A 21,087-nucleotide genomic window follows, 5' to 3' on the forward strand; every position below is an offset into this window, starting at 1 on the left:
ATCTTCCAGAAACCATTTTACTATTTCAGGTCACCGTGACCTTGACCTTTGACCTAGTGACCTTAAAATCAATAGGGGTCATCTTCGAGTCATGATCAATGTACCTATGAAGTTTCATGATCCTAGGCATAAGCGTTCATGAGTTATCATCTGAAAACCATTTTATTATTTGGGTCACTGTGACCTTGACCTTTGACCTAGTGACCTGAAAATCAATAGGGGTCATCTACGAGTCATGATCAATGTACCTATGAAGTTTCATGATCCTAGGCCTAAGCGTTCTTGAGTTATCATCCGGAAACCATTTTACTATTTCAGGTCATCGTGACCTTGACCTTTGACCTAGTGACCTGAAAATCAATAGGGGTCATCTACGAGTTATGATCAATGTACCTATGAAGTTACATGATCCTAGGCCTAAGCGTTCTTGAGTTATCATCCGGAAACCATTTAACTATTTCGGGTCATCGTGACCTTGACCTTTGACCTAGTGACCTATAAATCAATAGGAGTTATCTGCAAGTCATGATCAATGTATCTATGAAGTTTCATGATCCTAGGCATAAGCGTTCTTGAGTTATCATCCGGAAGCCGTTTTACTGCTTTGGGTCACTGTGACCTTGACCTTTGACCTAGTAACCTGAAAATCAATATGGGTCATCTGCGAGTTATGATCAATGTATCTATGAAGTTTCATGATCCTAGGCATAAGTTATCTTGAGTTATCATCCGGAAACCATTTTACTATTTCGGGTCATCATGACCTTGACCTTTGACCTAGTGACCTGAAAATCAATAGGAGTCATATGCGAGTCATGATCAATGTACCTATTAAGTTTCATGATCCTTGGCATAAGCGCTCTTGAGTTATCATCCGGAAACCATCTGGTGGACGGATGGACCGACATGAGCAAAACAATATACCCCCTCTTCTTCGAAAGGGGGGGGGGGGGGAGGGGGCATAATGAGAAAACTGCCCCCCTCCCAGCAGCCATGTTATTCAACTGACCGGAACCATTTTTGAACTCAACTCTCATATCAAAGAAACATATGTTCTGAGCAAATTTCATGAAAATTGGGCCAAAAATGTGACTTCTACTGTGTTCACATGTTTTCACTATATACATATAGAGAAAAATGCCCGCCCACTGGCGGCCATGTTTTTTCACCGATTCCGACCATTTTCAAACTTGTCCGAGATATCAATAAAACCAATGTTTTGACCAACTTTCATGATGATTGGGGAAAAATTGTGACTTCTAGAGTGTTTACAAGGTTTCTCTATAGCCAAATAGGGAAAACTGCCACTATATACATATAGAGAAAAATGCCCGCCCACTGGCGGCCATGTTTTTCACCAATCTCGACCATTTTCGAACTTGTCTGAGACATCAATAGAACCAATGTTTCGACCAACTTTCATGATAATTGGGCTAAAATTGTGACTTCTAGAGTGTTTACAAGGTTTCTCAATAGCCAAATAAGGAAAACTGCCCCGCCCACTGGCGGCCATTTTTTTTCGAAGGATCGGTACCACTTTTGAACCTAACCAAGATATCATTAAAACAAACATTTTGACAAAGTAACATGGAGATTGGGCATGAAATGTGACTTCTACAGTGTTTACAAGGTTTTTCTTTTTTTTGACCTAGTGACCTAGTTTTTGACCTGGCACAACCCAGTTTCGCACTCGGCCGAGATTTCATTGGGACAAAGCTTCTGACCAAGTTTCATTAAGATGGGACAAGAAAAGTGGCCTCTAGAGTGTTTACGAGCAAATGTTAACAGACAGACGGACATACGACGGACAAAAACCGGTCACAAAAGCTCACCTGAGCAATCAGGTGAGCTAAAAACTAAAAATTATCGGTAGTAGAACAGCGTGTCTTTTGGATAAACTACAACCTTAACATTGAAACTTCATAATTATGTATTTATACCATTTTTATCTAACTATTTCTTAATTTAATAACATCAACACAACAGATAGCATGATGTGAATACATGTTCACTTGAACAAGGGACAAAATTGTCACAAAACCAGGTTTTTAATGTGAAAAAAAAAGTCTGATAAAGGGAGACAACTCAAACTGAACTGATTGTTTATAATTAACCACCTTTGTTTCAAAATAAATCTATTTTTAGTCGTGGGGACCATGACCTTGGAGATATTGACGTAATTCTTTCGTGTGACACACTGTCCCAGGATGGTGAACAAATGTGCCAAATGATTTTAAAATCTCACAATGAATGACATAGTTATCGCCCGGACAAGCTCATTTATGGCCATTTGTGACCTTTGAACTCAAAGTGTGAACTTGACCTTGGAGATATTGACATAATTCTTTCGTGTGACACACTGTCTAATGATGATGAACAAATGTGCCAAATGATTTTAAAATCTCACAATGAACGACAAAGTTATGGCCCGGACAAGCTTGTTCTGCCCGCCCGCCCACCAGCCTGCCAATCTAATAACCAGTTTTTTCCTTTGCAAAACCTGGTTTAAAATGTTCAGGATTACGGACATTAACAAAGAAAGGTGATGCTTCACAAATTTATTCAAAGGTACAAATCCTTAATGACACAAGATTCTGTCACATATTGTAAGATTCTGTCACCCGGCAACCCAAGAAACTGTCCATGAATATGCAGAAACTGTCCACCCAGAAGAAAAGTGAAAATTGCTATGTGCAAACAGTATAAATCCAGAACAGCCTGCGAGTAACTCGCAGTCTGTTCAGGTTTTATGTTGTTTGCTGCTCATCAGTATTTAAGGATTGGAAATCAAGCCCTAAAAACTTGAATCTAATAAGAAAGGTCTTAAATTTAATATAACTTTCTAAGGGACTACAGATGCGTAAAAATAGGTAACTTAGTCGTAAAGAGTTAAAACATACACTTGTTATAACAATGGCTAACTAGACATGTGATCCTACGTATACTCATACCTTGTCTTTCTTGCACAGGCTAGCCAGACATGTGATCCTACCCTACATATACTCATACCTTGTCTTTCTTGCACAGGCAAGCCAGACATGTGATCCTACATATACTCAAACCTTGTCTTTCTTGCGCAGGCTAGCCAGACATGTGATCCTACATATACTCATACCTTGTCTTTCTTGCGCAGGCTAACCAGACATGTGATCCTACATATACTCATATCTTGTCTTTCTTGCGCAGGCTAACCAGACATGTGATCTTACATATACTCATACCTTGTATTTCTTGTGCTGGCTAACCAGACATGTGATCATACGTATACTCATACCTTGTCTTTCTTGCACAGGCTAGCCAGACATGTGATCCTACATATACTCATACCTTGTCTTTCTTGCACAGGCTAACCAGACATGTGATCCCACGTATACTCATACCTTGTCAATCTTGCGCAGGCTAGCCAGACATGTGATCCTATGTTTACTCAAAACTTGTCTTTCTTGCGCAGGCTAGCCAGACATGTGATCCTACATATACTCATAACTTGTCTTTCTTGCACAGGCTAACGAGACATGTAATCTTACATATACTCATACCTTGTCTTTCTTGCGCAGGCTTACCAGACATGTGATCCCACATATACTCATACCTTGTCTTTCTTGCACAGGCTAGCCAGACATGTGATCCTACATATACTCATACCTTGTCTTTCTTGCACAGGCTAACCAGACATGTGATCCCACGTATACTCATACCTTGTCTTTCTTGCACAGGCTAGCCAGACATGTGATCCTACATATACTCAAACCTTGTCTTTCTTGTGCAGGCTAGCCAGAAATGTGATCCCACGTATACTCATACCTTGTCAATCTTGCGCAGGCTAGCCAGACATGTGATCCTATGTATACTCAAAACTTGTCTTTCTTGCGAAGGCTAGCCCGACATGTGATCCTACATATACTCATACCTTGTCTTTCTTACACAGGCTAGCCAGACATGTGATCCCATGTATACTCATACCTTGTCAATCTTGCGCAGGCTAGCCAGACATGTGATCCTATGTATACTCAAAACTTGTCTTTCTTGCGCAGGCTAGCCAGACATGTGATCCTACATATACTCATAACTTGTCTTTCTTGCGCAGGCTAACCAGACATGTGATCCTACATATACTCATAACTTGTCTTTCTTGCGCAGGCTAGCCAGACATGTGATCTTACATATGCTCAAACCTTGTCTTTCTTGTGCTGGCTAGCCAGACATGTGATTCTACATATACTCAAAACTTGTCCTTCTTGCACAGGCTAACCAGACATGTGATCCTACATATACTCAAACCTTGTCTTCCTTGCGAAGGCTTACCAAACATGTTCCCACGTTTACTCATACCTTGTCTTTCTTGCGCAGGCTAACCAGACATGTGATCCTACGTATACTCAAACCTTGTCTTTCTTGCGCAGGCTTACCAGACATGTGATCCTACATATACTCATACCTTGTCTTTCTTGCGCAGGCTAACCAGACATGTGATCCTACATATACTCATACCTTGTCTTTCTTGTGCAGGCTTACCAGACATGTGATCCTACATATACTCATAACTTGTCTTTCTTGCGCAGGCTAACCAGACATGTGATCCTACATATACTCATACCTTGTCTTTCTTGCACAGGCTAGCCAGACATGTGATCCCACGTATACTCATACCTTGTCAATCTTGATCAGGCTAGTCAGACATGTGATCATATGTATACTCAAAACTTGTCTTTCTTGCGCAGGCTAGCCAGACATGTGATCCTACATATACTCATACCTTGTCTTTCTTGCGCAGGCTAACCAGACATGTGATCCTACATATACTCAAACCTTGTCTTTCTTGCGCAGGCTAGCCAGACATGTGATCTTACATATACTCAAAACTTGTCTTTCTTGCACAGGCTAACCAGACATGTGATCCTACATATACTCAAAACTTGTCTTTCTTGCACAGGCTAACCAGACATGTGATCCTACATATACTCATACCTTGTCTTTCTTGTGCTGGCTAACCAGACATGTGATCATACGTATACTCATACCTTGTCTTTCTTGCACAGGCTAGCCAGACATGTGATCCTACATATACTCATACCTTGTCTTTCTTGCACAGGCTAACCAGACATGTGATCCCACGTATACTCATACCTTGTCAATCTTGCGCAGGCTAGCCAGACATGTGATACTATGTTTACTCAAAACTTGTCTTTCTTGCGCAGGCTAGCCAGACATGTGATCCTACATATACTCATAACTTGTCTTTCTTGCACAGGCTAACCAGACATGTGATCTTACATATACTCATACCTTGTCTTTCTTGCGCAGGCTTACCAGACATGTGATCCTACATATACTCATACCTTGTCTTTCTTGCACAGGCTAGCCAGACATGTGATCCTACATATACTCATACCTTGTCTTTCTTGCGCAGGCTAGTCAGACATGTGATCCTATGTATACTCAAAACTTGTCTTTCTTGCGCAGGCTAGCCAGACATGTGATCCTACATATACTCATAGCGTGTCTTTCTTGCGCAGGCTAACCAGACATGTGATCCTACATATACTCATAACTTGTCTTTCTTGCGCAGGCTAGCCAGACATGTGATCTTACATACACTCAAACCTTGTCTTTCTTGTGCTGGCTAGCCAGACATGTGATCCTACATATACTCAAAACTTGTCTTTCTTGCACAGGCTAACCAGACATGTGATCCTACATATACTCAAACCTTGTCTTCCTTGCGAAGGCTTACCAAATATGTTCCCACGTTACTCATACCTTGTCTTTCTTGTGCAGGCTAATCAGACATGTGATCCTACGAATACTCATACCTTGTCTTTCTTGCGCAGGCTAACCAGATATGTGATCATACGTAAACTCATACCTTATCTTTCTTGCGCAGCCTTACCAGACAAGTGATCCTACGAGTACTCATACCTTGTCCTTTTTGCGCAGCAGGTCTGGATTTGTCTTCCTGTAGAGCTGGATCAGCGACCGTGCAGCCATCATCACCGCTGTATATACATACAGTCAACACCATCAACCACTATCACAGCTAACATTTAACATGATATGAGCCGCTCTCTGGGTACAATGGGCTTAATGCATGTGCATAAAGAGTTGTCCCAGATTAGACTGAGAAGCCTTCAAGTGCTAATCAGGGACTACACTTTCTGCTTTTATTGTATTTTTCACAAAGGGAAGTCTCAATTTAGCAAAAATCCAGTTTGGGCAGAAAGTGTTGTCTCTGATTAGCTGGTGCCAAATTCACAGGCTAATCTGGGACAACACGTTACGCACATGCATTACACAAGGTTTACCCTGAGGGAGGCTCCAATACATATGTCATAAATACTATAGGCTCTGGCGAACTAATTATTAAAATATCACACTCAGGTATTCAGGAAGTACTATCCATAGTCATTAAAATGTCTTCTTTCTTCAGATTGTTCATCTTTTGGTGAAAAACTAAACTTTTAACTTTTTTGTTTGTGTTAGAGATAATTCTGGATATGGCTCTAGCATTTCCATGACAAACAATAAGCATTCATTGTAAAAGTTAGAAAAAGTAAGCTTGGTGGATGGATTTATTTGAAGCTGTATTGATATATTTTTTCACGTATAAAAAGGCAACAATTATTTTCAATGAATAAATAAGTTAGTATTATTGGTAAACATGAAACACATTTACAAATATATCAAATATAAGACAATAAGATGCTCTCCTACATTTATCCTTGTGTGTCTTGTACTCTGAGAAGTCATGTAAGGCATCCTCTGATATGGCGAGAGGGCATCGGAAACAGATCTCACGTACTGCATTCAGCCTGTACACAAGAAACAGATCTCACGTACTGCATTCAGCCTGTACACAAGAAACAGATCTCACATACTGCATTCAGCCTGTACACAAGAAAATTGTATGGGCCTCTTTGTGTGAAAACTGGGCCTAATGAATGTGCGTAAAGTGTTGTCCCAAATAAGCTTGTGCAGTCCGTACAGGCTATTCAGGGAAAACACTTTTATGTAATTGATTGTTTGAAGCAAGTCTATACTTATGGAAAATCCAGTTTAAGCGGAAGTGAAGTCCCTGATAAACCTGTTTGGACTGCACAGGCTAGTTTGGGACGCCACTTTACACACTTGCATTTAGCACATTTATCCCAGAACAAGGCTCAAATATGCTACACCACTTATCATTATGACAGCTATAAATACCATAACAGAAAAAATACCTTCAGATAAAACAAGAGATGTGTTTTTCAGAAACACTATACCCCCTATTGTGCCGCTTTGAAATAAAATGTCAATATATCATTTGGCAGGTTAAGAAATTATCTCCCTTAAAAAGCTTATTACTTCCCTTTGATTGTATTTTTTAACTTTGACCTTGAAGGATGACCTTGACCTTTCACCACTCTAAATGTGCAGCTCCATGAGATACACATGCATGCAAATTATTAAGTTGCTTTCTTCAATATTGTTAAAGTTATGGCCAATGTTAAAGTTTTCGGACAGACTGACAGACGGACGGACAGACAGTTCAAATGCAATATGCCACCCTACCGGGGGCATAAAAAGTATAAAAGACTAATTTTAATGTGAGGAAAAAAAACTACAAAAAAGTTCATCGAACAAATACCTTCAAAAAATGTAACAGAAGAATATATCTTGCTCTTCTTTAATCCTTCATCCTTAATGAGTCTCACACTGGGAAAACTGGACTAAATGCATGTGTGTACAAAATTGTCAAAATCGGAGAGGACACTTTCCACCTTAACTGGATTTTTCATTAAGAAGATACTTTGTCTAAACTAAAATACCATACAAGTGTCGTTCCAGAATAGCCTGTGCAGACTGCAAAGGCTAGTCTTTGACAACACTTCATGTACATACATTAACACTTCATGTACATACATTAAGCCCAGTTTTCCCAGAACAAGGCCCCATATGACACATCGTTCTGATACATTCAAAGAAAACTAAGTGGATTGCGCAGGTGGAAGTGGTTTACCATAACTTCTGCAAAATTTGTCCAAACTATTGATTTATTTTTTAACATTAGAAATAATCTAGACATTCTCTTCAAAGAACAATAATACCATTTATTTGAACGTGTCATTTTGTACATAAAAACCTTTTAACCAGTGTTCACAGTAAAGATTCAACATAAACCCTTTCCCACTCAGAAGCAAAGTGAAAATGGCTATGTGCAAACAGCATAAAACCAGAACAGCTTGCAAAGTACCTCACAGTCTGTTCAGGTTTTATAAAACTATAAAACTTGAATACAGTAAAAAAAGGTTTTTAATTAAATTTAACTTTCTAGGAGACTTCAAATGCGTCAAAAGACGTTTCTAATTGGTTAAGGTTTAAGTTCAAACATCAATAAAGGATAACGTTTCTCTCTCACCCTACAGCCATGACCTCTCCAGAATTTCTGTCGGTAATGAAATTGTTGGCTATTGTTCTGATCACACCTTCTATTATCTGAAAACAATTACAATATATTGCTATATGATTATCATTTGGGGCAACATATTTGGAAATCTCCATGATGAATGACGATTTTATTACCCATAAATGTATGTAACACAAACACACAAACTGACAGGGTAAATATAATAATCCACAGACTTTGCCTTATAATTATCAAGGCATCATAATAAAACATATTTATAGTTTAATATGTATTATTCTAAATTGAAAAAACATTTATATTTTTTACAAATGTTTGTTTACAATCCACCGAGTGTGTGCAAGCGTTCCTCAGCCCCAGGGGGAGACCACGTGTCCCGTATGCCCTGGGGAGCCATTGTGACTTCAGCAGCCCAGGGTGTGAACACCCGGACTGGGCTCGGAGAGCAAGGATGGACTTCATCATCAGAACGCTTGCACCAACATCTAACCAGTCATCAACAGTTTACAATACAATCAATGTTCTTACCCTTATTTGGGCCATGTTCTGGGAATATGGTGCCTAATGCTTGTGAGTAAAGTTTCGTCCCAGGGACATGACTTTTCCCTTTATTGGTATTTTACCTCTCTTCCTGGCAAAAATCCAGTTTAGGCAGAAAGTTTTGTGACAGATTAGTCATTGCAGACTGCAGAGGTTAACCTGGAACAACACTTTACACACAGGCATTAAGTCTGTTTTCCCAACACTTTACACACAGGCATTAAGTCCCGTTTTCCCAGAGCGAGTCTTAAATCCAATCAACTCTACCTCAGGAGGGACCAGATCATGGCTGGACTGTGCAGCAAACAGCAACAACCGTGTAACCTCTGAAAAAAAGGGGCACATTGTCAGAGATATAGTAATTTTAATTAATGACCTGGTAGCCAATACCTCAATACTTTCAGCTACAAACAACTCTGCGGTTGGATACATTCAAGCTTGGTGGCATTGTTATTATTCTCATTAGCCCATAACCTGTCTTAGGATTGGTCAATAAATTATTTCTAAGGTCATTCATCCAATCATTTTTATTCATTGATTGCTTGATTGATTGATTTCAATGTATAATGGCAGAAAACATGGCAATACAAGTATATCATACACATGTACTTAAATAAGAAACAAACATGCACGAATTTAACAAATACATGAGTGAAGCCATGGCAACCATCATTATATATCAAGGATGACACACAAAAGCGTTTAAAAAACACTTATTTCCATTGTGGTCCTTAAAGTAATCAGTTTTGAGTTATCAGTTACCGACATAAGCAATGTGCACTTAAAACCAAAAACGGCTTACATTTGCTATATAAAGCTTTCAGATGGAAATGTGAGAATATAACATAACTGATAAGTTAAATACTGTTAGAAATCCCAAAGAGTGTCCATGAGCCTCCCTTTTATAATAGTTATTGCAGTCCAAAGTTGCTAATCAGTGACAACAATTTCCGATTTTATCATTTTTTCCGTTTAAAGGAAATCTATTCTTTGCAAAAATCTAGTTGAGATGGAAACTATTGTCCCTGATTAGACTATTTAGATTTCACAGGCTAATCTTGGAAGACACTTTACACTTATGTATTACGCCCCGTTTTCTAAATGAGGATCTAAAACAACTTGAACAACACAATGCTGACCTACCACGCTGATGAGGCTGTAGGAATCTCTGTATGTACGGGTAGAAACTGAACAGGAACAGCTGTAAGATAACAACTCAAGTGTCACAGAAATTCTGAATGTGTCTAATGTGTCACAAGAAAATTGAATGCAACTGACATTTCACAAGAAGATTGAATGTAACTGATGTCTCAACAGAACATTGAATGTAACTGATGTGTCACAAGAACATTGAATGCAACTGATGTGTCACAAGAACATTGAATGCAACTGATGTGTCACAAGAACATTGAATGCCACTGATTGCTTCACAAGAACATTGAATGCAACTGATGTGTCACAAGAACATTGAATGCAACTGATGTGTCACAAGAACATTAAATGTTATTGTTTTTGCCACAAGAACATTGGATGTAACTGATATGTCACAAGAACATTGCATGCCACTGATGTGTCACAAAAACCTTGAATGAAATTGATATGCCACAAGACCCTTGAATGTAATTGATATGCCACAAGAACCTTGAATGTAATTGATATGCCACAAGAACCTTGAATGTAATTGATATGCCACAAGAACATTGCATGCCACTGATGTGCCACAAGAACATTGAATGTAATTGATATGCCACAAGAACCTTGAATGTAATTGATATGCCACAAGAACATTGCATGCCACTGATATGTCACAAAAACCTTGAATGTAATTGATATGCCACAAGAACCTTGAATGTAATTGATATGCCACAAGAACATTGCATGCCACTGATATGCCACAAGAACCTTGAATGTAATTGATATGCCACAGGAACCTTGAATGTAATTGATATGCCACACGAACATTCAATGAAAGAAGAAGAACATAATAACACTAATGTGTCACAAGAACATTGAATGCAACTGATCTGTTACAAGAACATTGAATGTAATTGATACGTCACAAGTAAATTGAATGCAACTGATATGTGACAAGAACATTGAATGCAACTGATAAGTCACAAGAACATTGAATGCAACTGATATGTCACACAAACATTTAATGCAACTGATATGTCACAAGAACATTATAACACTAATGTGTCATAAGAACATTGAATGCAACTGATCTGTCACAAGAACGTTGAATGTAATTGATACGTCACAAGATGTGTCACAAGAACATTAAATGTAATCAGGGGTGTGATCGAGGCAAAGTCAGAGGGGAGGAAAATTCTGTCAACTGATTTTCACTACGCAAATGGCGCGCGTAACGCAATGACTAACCTTAAAACAGACAATAAAATAAACAACTTCTTGAACTTCATACCAATATTTCTTTATAAAAACCTGTTAAAATTCACATATTAAAATTTAACATACTGATATTGCAAAGTAAACAGTATTTAATGTGATAAATAGCAGCAGTTTTTCAATATATTGAATTTCAGTAAATGGACTAAATATAAACTAACACATTTGAGTGTTCTTCTTGTGTAAATGATGTATTAAACTGAGTTAAATTAATATATTTAATTTGTTTACCTTTCAATTTCTTGCATTTCACATCGTAAGTTCAGTGTTATTTTAGTTAACTGAACAGCGTGACAAACATAATAAAGCAGAATATGCAGATTATACACAAATCCACTAACATATAAATAAAATCATGTTTGTCTATTTTCATGTTCAAACGATACTCTTCTAAATTGATTTACTTCGCAATTAGACTGAACTCCAATTTGCAAACACTGGTTTCCGTGACACAAATTCACTGTGTACATTTCTAAACAAAATATGTGTTGCTTGTATCTAAAACGTAGTCTTTTACGTTGACAAACACATTACATTATTCCTATAAAACTATATGATGTCAGTTGTTAATTCGATTGCTATTTGTCATTTCAATAATCTTAATTTTTGCTTCACAACGGCGCCATTTGCAAACAAATCAGCTTAGAAATACCCAGGGCCCTAAATCCTTTTAAGGGGAAGCGGGTCGCTACCCATAGCAGGGGGAATTTTCGTAGCGGTTCCCTTTTTGGGGGATTTTTTACTTACTCTCAAATTATTACATTTGTACATGTTTGCACTATATTCATTGCTTTTTTCATAATTTAGCATGTTTGACAAGATTAAATTAAAATAGAATTGAGATATAATAATCATTTTTTTTAGGGGGAATTTTTCCCCCCAAAAGGGGAAAAAAGTATACTTTTCAGGTGGGGGAATTCTGCCGAATTTCGGTTGTAATTTGACAGATTGAGAGCCCTGAATACCAAACACATTTTAAGAAACCGATTTTAATTGGAAGATTGGGAAACGACAGCCAATTATATCGCTTAGGCAGAATCTACCAGTGTAAAATGCGGAGAGATTTCACGGGCCGCAGATATTGCGGGCCGCTTATGAAATACGTCTGCGGAATCGGTGGTACCCCCTCTCCCCCACATATTTTTAAACGAATTTATGAGAATCTCAGAAGAACATAATAACACTAATGTGTCAGAAGAACATGGAATGCAACTGATCTGTTACAAGAACGTTGAATGTTATTGATATCTCACAAGTAAATCGAATGCAACTGATATGTGACAAGAACATTGAATGCAACTGATGTGTCACAAGAACATTGAATGCAACTGATCTGTCACAAGAACATTGAATGCAACTGATGTGTCACAAGAACATTGAATGCAACTGATCTGTTACAAGAACGTTGAATGTTATTGATATCTCACAAGTAAATTGAATGCAACTGATATGTGACAAGAACGTTGAATGCAACTGATAAGTCACAAGAACATAGAATGCAACTGATCTGTTACACAAACATTTAATGCAACTGATATGTCACAAGAACATTATAACACTAATGTGTCATAAGAACATTGAATGCAACTGATCTGTCACAAGAACATTGAATGTAATTGATATGTCACAAGAACATTGAATGCAACTGATCTGTCACAAAAATGTTGAATGTAATTGATATCTCACAAGTAAATTGAATGCAACTGGTCTGTCACAAGAATATTGAATGTAATTGATATGCCACAAGATCATTGAATGCAACTGATCTGTCACAAGAACATTGAATGTAATTGATATCTCACAAGTAAATTGAATGCAACTGGTCTGTCACAAGAACGTTGAATGTAATTGATATGCCACAAGATCATTGAATGCAACTGATCTGTCACAAGAACGTTGAATGTTATTGATATCTCACAAGTAAATTGAATGCAACTGATATGTGACAAGAACGTTGAATGCAACTGATAAGTCACAAGAACATTTAATAAGACTGATATGTCATTAGAACCTTGAATTCAACTGATATGTCAGAACAAGAACATAAAATGCAACTGATATGTCATTGAATGTAACTGATGTTTCACAAGAACATTAAATGTTACTGATGTTTCAGAAGAACATTGAATGTAAATTGATCTGTCACAAGAACATGCAGCAGATGTATCATTACAACATTTAATGAACTAGAGGTGTTAACAGGTTCATTTTATCCATCTGATGTATTACAAGTTCATTGAATGCAACAGATATGTCATCAGAACACCAGTGTCACAAGCACTCTGAGAATTAGATTATATTATGCCAAATGCAAAAATTATTACTATTTCTATGGGCATACATGTAGCCTAAAATTGAACACATTTGAAAGCTTATGCTGAAATGACATCACAGACAATGAATTTATAAATTTATGAGCAATTTATGGTGGAGGAAAACTTCCAAAAAGCAGAAAGTGGGACGTCACCTAACGTAGATGCATTAAGCACAGTTTTCCAATATCAAGGCTGAATCAATCCATGACATATTCACATGCGGTACCTGATGCACTCCAATGAGTCGAGACACAAGGTCAGCCATCATCAGCTTCACCTCAAACCTCTCCGTGGTGCCTTCCAACTGACGGAACAGCCGCTCACAGAACCCTGCAGAGTTGGAAGAATATAAGCATGGTTCTGGGAAAACTAGGCTTAATGCGTAAAGTGTCGTCCCAGATCAGCCTGTGCAGTCTGCACTGAATGACACTTCCCTTGCAGACTGGATTTTCGTTTGAAAGAGACTTTCTTTAAACGAAAATTCCCCAAAAGTCCGTTATTGTCCTGTAAGGACTGCACAGGCAATCCTGGGACAACACTTAAAGCACATGCATTAAGCCCCATTTTCCCAGAGTGCTTTTCATATAATGATGAGCCTAGGGTAATTCATGAACAACAAATGTATTGTGCATTTAATTAGATGAAATATCAACTCACAGAAATAAGATAACAAACATAACATGAATGGATAATTTTCAAAATATATGCTGATTATAAGTGCATTAAATGTATCAAATAAATGCACATATTATATGAATGCATGCATTTTTGAAATTAAGGAAACTTGTATGTTGATATGCAAGTAATAAATGTGGAGCACTTGGACTTTGTATTGAAAGTAATTCTCTGGATGAGTCATGACCAGCCATTTTTTTACTTTAATAAGTCAAAAGAAAAGAAAGATAATATGTTATGGAATACTATATACATGTATACACATTTTAATTTACTCATCACAAAATTGCCTGCGTCACCATGGAGATAATTAATGTAACAGAGTTTTGTAGATTAAAACCACACACAACCTTGAGGATCATGAATCAAATGCAGAGCTGAAAAATTGAAGACTTCAGATTTCTTCTTGCTCTTCTTGTGTTTCTAAAAATATAAAATTTCCAAATATTTGCACAGTCTAAAGCACAAATACAAAGCACAACCTTAATAACAAAAAAAAATCTCACAATGAATGACATAGTTATGGCCGGAACAAGCTCATTTATGACCAGTTTTGACCTTTGAACTCAAAGTGTGACCTTGACCTTGGAGATATCGACGTAATTCTTTGCGCGACACACTGTCCAATGATGGTGAACAAATTTTCCAAATGATTTTAAAATCTCACAATGAATGACATAGTAATGGCCCGGACAAGCTCATTTATGGCCATTTTTGGCTTTTGAATTCCAAGTGTGAACTTGACCTTGGAGATATCGACGTAATTCTTATGCATGACACATCGTCCAATGATTGTGAACAAATGTACCAAGTGATTTTAAAATCTCACAATGAATGACATAGTTATGGCCTGAACAAAATCATTTATGGCCATTTTTTACCTTTGAACTCAGTGTGACCTTGAAGTTGCAGTTATCAACGTAATTCCTTTGCGCGACACACCATCCAATGTTGGTGAACAAATGTGCCAAATGATTTTAAAAATCTCATAATGAATGACATAGTTGTGGCCAGGACAAGCTCATTTATGGCCATTTTTGAATTTTGAACTTAAAGTGTGACCTTGACCTTGGATATATCGATTCTTTTGTGCGAAACTCCGTCCAATGATGGTGAACAAATTTGCCAAATGATTTTAAAATCTCACAATAAAATATAAAGTTATGGCCGGGACAAGCATTTGACCTTTGAACTCCAAGTGTGACCTTGACCTTGGAGATATTGACATAAATTTTTTGACTACACACCGTCCCATGATGGTGAACAAATGTACTAAGTCATTTTAAAGTTTAATGATAAATGACATAGTTATGGTCCGGACAAACTTTCAGTTTAAAACGCACTAAGTGACCTCGTGACTTTGTTTTTGACCCGGCATAACCCATATTCAAACTTGACCTAGACATCATCTAGATACAACTTTTGACCAAGTTTGGTGAAGATTGGATGAAATTTTGGGACGGCCCGACAAAGTGACTCCTTTATAGCCCCCATTACCATTGGTAATAGATATTGACTTAATTCTTTCGTGCGACACACCTTCCAATGATGGTGAACACATTTGCCAAATGATTTTAAAATCTCACAATGAATGATAAAGTAATGGCCCGGACAAGCATTTGACCTTTGAACTCCAAGTGTGATCTTGACCTTGGAGATAATGACGTACTGTTTTTTACGACACACCCTCCCATGATGGTGAACAAATGTACTAAGTCAGTTTAAAGTATAATGATAATTGACATAGCTATGGTCCGGACAAACTTTCCGTTTAAAACGCAAGTGACCCGTGACCTAGTTTTTGACTCGGCATGACCCATATTCAAGCTTGACCTAGACATCATCTAGATACAACTTGTGACCAAGTTTGGTGAAGATCGGAAGACATTTTGGAACAGACCGACCAACAAAGTGACTCCTATATATCCCCCATTACCATTGGTAATGGGGGTATAATAATTGCATAAATTATAATTAAGCCGTGCTCTATAAAAAAGTTTTTTTTAATGCATATGCGTTAAGTGTTGTCCCAGATTAGCCTGTGCAGAAATGTTCTGCCTAAACTTGATTTTTGCTAAGTACGGACTTTCTGTAAACAAAAAATACCATAAAAGTGCAGTGTCGCCACTGATAAGCCTGTGTGGACTGAACAGACTAATCTGAGACTAACCTTTTTGCATTAAACCCCTTTGCACAGAGCACAGCCCTATTATATCATTTTATTTTTTTAATATGGTGTTGTATGGTGTTGTTCTTCTAAGCCCATCATTATGTGTCACATATATATTGAATAAGCTCAGTGCAGAGCTGTTCTAGATTGCTGCTTATTATATAACTCATATGTAATGTTTTAAATATATATAAAGACAAAATAGTTTTACCTTTAATTGTATTATCGACTTCATGAAGCATTTTATTTCCTAACAATATTAACACTCACAGTCTTAGTATGTTAGTTAAAAAGAATTTCCAGGGATGTAGAACTTATAACTTAACCTAACTCTTCTGGAAGAAAGCAGTTTCTAATTTAATGAGCTTAGGTCTAGCAAATAATCATATTGATTCATAATATTATAAACCTCATTCTGTGTAAACTCTTTTTAATGTCATCCCAGATTAGCCTGTGCAGTCTGCACAGGCTTATCTGGGACAAAACTGTCCGCTTTTAAGAAATTTTTGTTTTAAAGATCTCTATTCTAAACAAAAAAATCCAGTGTTGGCGGAAAGTGTCGTACCTGATTAGACTGTGCAGACTGCACAGTCTTATCTCAGATGACACTCAACACTCATGCATTAAGCACAGTTTTCCCAAAACTTGACTTATCTACTAAAAACCAAGGCATACGTCAATATTTTGCAGCGCCCTCTTGAGCTTCTTCTGCCTCTTCCTGGTCTTCTTGCCCACACGGAAACCTGTCAGGAGTTCTTTAGACGTCTTTTGCTCATCCTGCGGAAAATACAAGGTAGTTAACTCACCCTCTGAGTGAATGCGGCAGAATTGCAATATAGACCATAATACTGGTAATGTGAATCCCCATTTTAATACTGAAAACCGGTTAAGTGAATCCCAATTTTAATACTGAACACTGGTTAAGTGAATCCCCATTTTTATTACCACAGCATAACCAGTGAAATAAATTGGGAAAACTAATAGATTGAAAACAGCGCCTTATTTTACCAAAGCCAACAAATGGAAATTGTTTTGAGACTCAATGCCTGTGCAATAATTAAGGTAAAAAATCAGTGTAGACATTTAGGGTAGACTAACCCCTAAAATTACAACAAATTGAAAGTGGTAAACCTTGTTTAGCAACTGAAGACTGCATGAGTTGATAAAGGATTAAACATTACATAGTTTCATAAGTGTGTGGGTTCTTTCATGAGACAAATCAACATCCACTTATATATGAGCCACGTTCTTGGCAAACTTGGCTTAATGGTTGTGCCAAGTGTTGTCCCAGGTAAGCCTGTGCCAAGTGTTGTCCCAGGTAAGCCTCTGCCAAGTGTTGTCCCAGGTAAGCCTGTGCCAAGTGTTGTCCCAGGTAAGCTTGTGCCAAGTGTTGTCCCAGGTAAGCCTTTGCCAAGTGTTGTCCCAGGTAAGCTTGTGCCAAGTGTTGTCCCAGGTAAGCCTGTGCCAAGTGTTGTCCCAGGTAAGCTTGTGCCAAGTGTTGTCCCAGGTAAGCCTGTGCCAAGTGTTGTCCCAGGTAAGCCTGTGCCAAGTGTTGTCCCAGGTAAGCCTGTGCCAAGTGTTGTCCCAGGTAAGCCTATGCCAAGTGTTGTCCCAGGTAAGCCTGTGCCAAGTTTTGTCCCAGGTAAGCCTGTGCCAAGTGTTGCCCCAGGTAAGCCTGTGCCAAGTGTTGTCCCAGGTAAGCCTGAGCCAAGTGTTGTCCCAGGTAAGCTTAATGCTTGTGCTAAGTGTTGTCCCAGGTAAGCCTGTGACAAGTGTTGTCCCAGGTAAGCCTGTGCCAAGTGTTGTCCCAGGTAAGCTTAATGCTTGTGCCAAGTGTTGTCCCAGGTAAGCTTGTGCCAAGTGTTGTCTCAGGTAAGCTTGTGCCAAGTGTTGTCCCAGGTAAGCCTGTGCCAAGTGTTGTCCCAGGTAAGCCTGTGCCAAGTGTTGTCCCAGGTAAGCTTGTGCCAAGTGTTGTCCCAGGTTAGCCTGTGCCAAGTGTTGTCCCAGGTAAGCCTGTGCCAAGTGTTGTCCCAGGTAAGCCTGTGCCAAGTGTTGTCCCAGGTAAGCCAAGTGTTGTCCCAGGTAAGCTTGTGCCAAGTGTTGTCCCAGGTAAGCTTAATGCTTGTGCCAAGTGTTGTCCCAGGCAAGCCTGTGCCAAGTGTTGTCCCAGGTAAGCGTAATGCTTGTGCCAAGTGTTGTCCCAGGTAAGCGTAATGCTTGTTCCAAGTGTTGTCCCAGGTAAGCCTGTGAAGTCTGCACAGGCTAATCAGGAACAAAACTTTCCACTTTCAAGGAATTTTTGTTTCAGGTAAGTCTCTTCCAAACAATTTTTTTTTTTACTGCACATGCATTAAGCCCTGTTATCCCACAGCGAGGCCACATTTCTGCACTAACCTGATCTGATTCACTGTCACTGTGATCCTCTTCCTCGTCCGTCCCAAGGAAAAACTTCAGCCCAGCCACCAATATCTGTGAACATGCACAAACTGTTATATGTGGAGGAAAGTTATAATGCAAGTATTAAAGAGTATTTCATACTTATTTAAACCATTTTCTGTGATGTTTTGTAAAATTCTTAATTGGTTATTAAAGTCTTTAAATAATATTTAACTGCAATTGTTGTGATTTAAAGGTGAGGTACCCATGTTATAATATCTGTTCATATTTATAACCTAGATCAATGTTTCATATTCTTGAAGAGATAGACAACATCATCACTCATCTTAGAAAAAGTGATATGAACAACTGGACAATAAATGTGTCCATATGGCACAGATGAACCCACATTCCCTTTTGGTTTCAATACTCCACTTATGTCAAAAACAAGCTGTTATGGCAACATTATACGTTTGAATACTCATCATGACCTTGACCTTTGGTGTAGGCCTGCGCCTCAACACGGTCATATGTTATTTAAAAACTGCATGATGAATGCCATAGTCACAGTCTGAACAGGATGTTTTATGGCCAAACTAGACCTTAATTTTCTAAATGTGACCTTGACATTTGAGCTAGGGAGACGAGTGTTAAATGTGACAGTTCCTAATATGATGGTTTACATTACTGCAAAGTTATTTTGTACTCTATCATTATAAGGCAGATATCGCAGAGACAAGAATTTTCTGACAGACATCTAGAAAGTCATAAAGACATACAGACTGCTGTTTTCTGCCTTCTCTAAAGGTTGGCTTTAAAATGAATTTCTTTTTGTTAAAAAGAGGGGTTCCAGGGCCCAAATTCACCAAAAAATTCTTAGACTTAAGTCTAAGAATAAAGATAATTCTTTAAATAAGAATATTCAATTATTTCATTAATTTTGAGTCAAACATGGTATTAACCACTTTTATCTTCATCATTATTCTTATAGAACATTTTGTGGATGACATAATCACCAATGGAAGCTTGTGTATATTCAAACATTGAACGCATTTTTTTCTATTCTTTATTCTTAAGTCTAAGAATTGGTTGGTGAATACGGGCCCTGGACAGCATGTTTGACTATTCTTTGCTTTGATATAATATACATTATCTGTCAGTCACCTGCGATAATGAACACACAGACATCTTTGAATTCAAATATCTGTAGTATTTATATAGTTTATGTCAACTAAACAATGACAACACAGGAATAAAATGTGAGCATATCAACAAATAAGATTTTAAAATTTTCAAAACTAAATTAATTAATTTAGATAAATTTAATAACTTAGCAAGATCTGCATATAAGCTACCTTCAACCAAAAATAACAGCACCATAACTCTCATCTAACTAAGATTATTGAATGGAAACCATTTTTCTATTTTAACCCTTTCCCACTCATAAGGAAAGTGAAAATAGCTCTGTGCAAACATCATAAAACCAGAGCAGTCCACCAGTAAATCGCAGCCTGTTCAGGTTTTATGCTGTTTGCTGCTCATCAGTATCTAAAGTTTGGAAATGAAGTCTTTAAAACTTGAATCTAGTAAGAAAGGTCTTAAGTTAGATATAATTTGCTAAGGCACTTTACTTCTGAAAGCGAAAGGGTTAATTACCAGAATAACGTTTTGAAATAATATTTACTAGCAGACTATAAAAAGAACAACATACTTCTCATACTGGTGTTACAATTACATTTTCAATTTTAAATAGAATAACGTGATATTGTTATTAATAACATATTGAAAGATAAATAGCGTTACCTTGGTAACCTTAGAGAAGCAGGCTGTTGTAATCACGTTCACAGTCTTGGTGTCCTTCCAGATATTGCGTCTGTACAGCTCAATCATTACATCCTAGGGACACAAACAAATCATATACTGTGTAAAAAAACCTCAGAACCATTTAAGTCGTGTCATGCTAAAATGAGTATTATGCCATATGCAGCAAGTATAGCTCAGGACCAGCCTGCGCATCCGCACTGTCCGGTCAATAGCTACCCTGTATGCTAATGAGACTTTAAATCCTTGAGTGACTTTATTGCAGCTTGAACTATAGACTATAGACTTTATAGCAGCTTGAACTATAGACTATAGACTTTATAGCAGCTTTAACTATAGACTATAGACTTTATAGCAGCTTTAACTATAGACTATAGACT

General features: G+C 37.8%; 1 protein-coding gene across 2 annotated transcripts in view; it reads right to left on the bottom strand.

The window, feature by feature from the left end:
- Nucleotides 1-21,087, bottom strand: part of LOC127877995 (protein SDA1 homolog) — a 58,807-nt gene that overhangs the window by 12,119 nt on the left and 25,601 nt on the right. For both annotated transcript variants that reach the window (XM_052424345.1, XM_052424346.1), the window contains exons 6-15: nucleotides 20,690-20,782; nucleotides 18,905-18,979; nucleotides 17,186-17,287; nucleotides 14,691-14,763; nucleotides 13,892-13,995; nucleotides 10,085-10,142; nucleotides 9,209-9,267; nucleotides 8,396-8,472; nucleotides 6,712-6,809; nucleotides 5,920-5,996 (exon numbers count right to left, since the gene is read on the bottom strand). In XM_052424345.1, coding sequence (XP_052280305.1) covers nucleotides 5,920-5,996; nucleotides 6,712-6,809; nucleotides 8,396-8,472; nucleotides 9,209-9,267; nucleotides 10,085-10,142; nucleotides 13,892-13,995; nucleotides 14,691-14,763; nucleotides 17,186-17,287; nucleotides 18,905-18,979; nucleotides 20,690-20,782 — 816 coding nt within the window. The remainder of the gene's footprint in view (nucleotides 1-5,919; nucleotides 5,997-6,711; nucleotides 6,810-8,395; nucleotides 8,473-9,208; nucleotides 9,268-10,084; nucleotides 10,143-13,891; nucleotides 13,996-14,690; nucleotides 14,764-17,185; nucleotides 17,288-18,904; nucleotides 18,980-20,689; nucleotides 20,783-21,087) is intronic.

Source organism: Dreissena polymorpha, chromosome 4 (genome assembly GCF_020536995.1).
Source record: "Dreissena polymorpha isolate Duluth1 chromosome 4, UMN_Dpol_1.0, whole genome shotgun sequence".
Classification (NCBI taxonomy): domain Eukaryota; kingdom Metazoa; phylum Mollusca; class Bivalvia; order Myida; family Dreissenidae; genus Dreissena; species Dreissena polymorpha.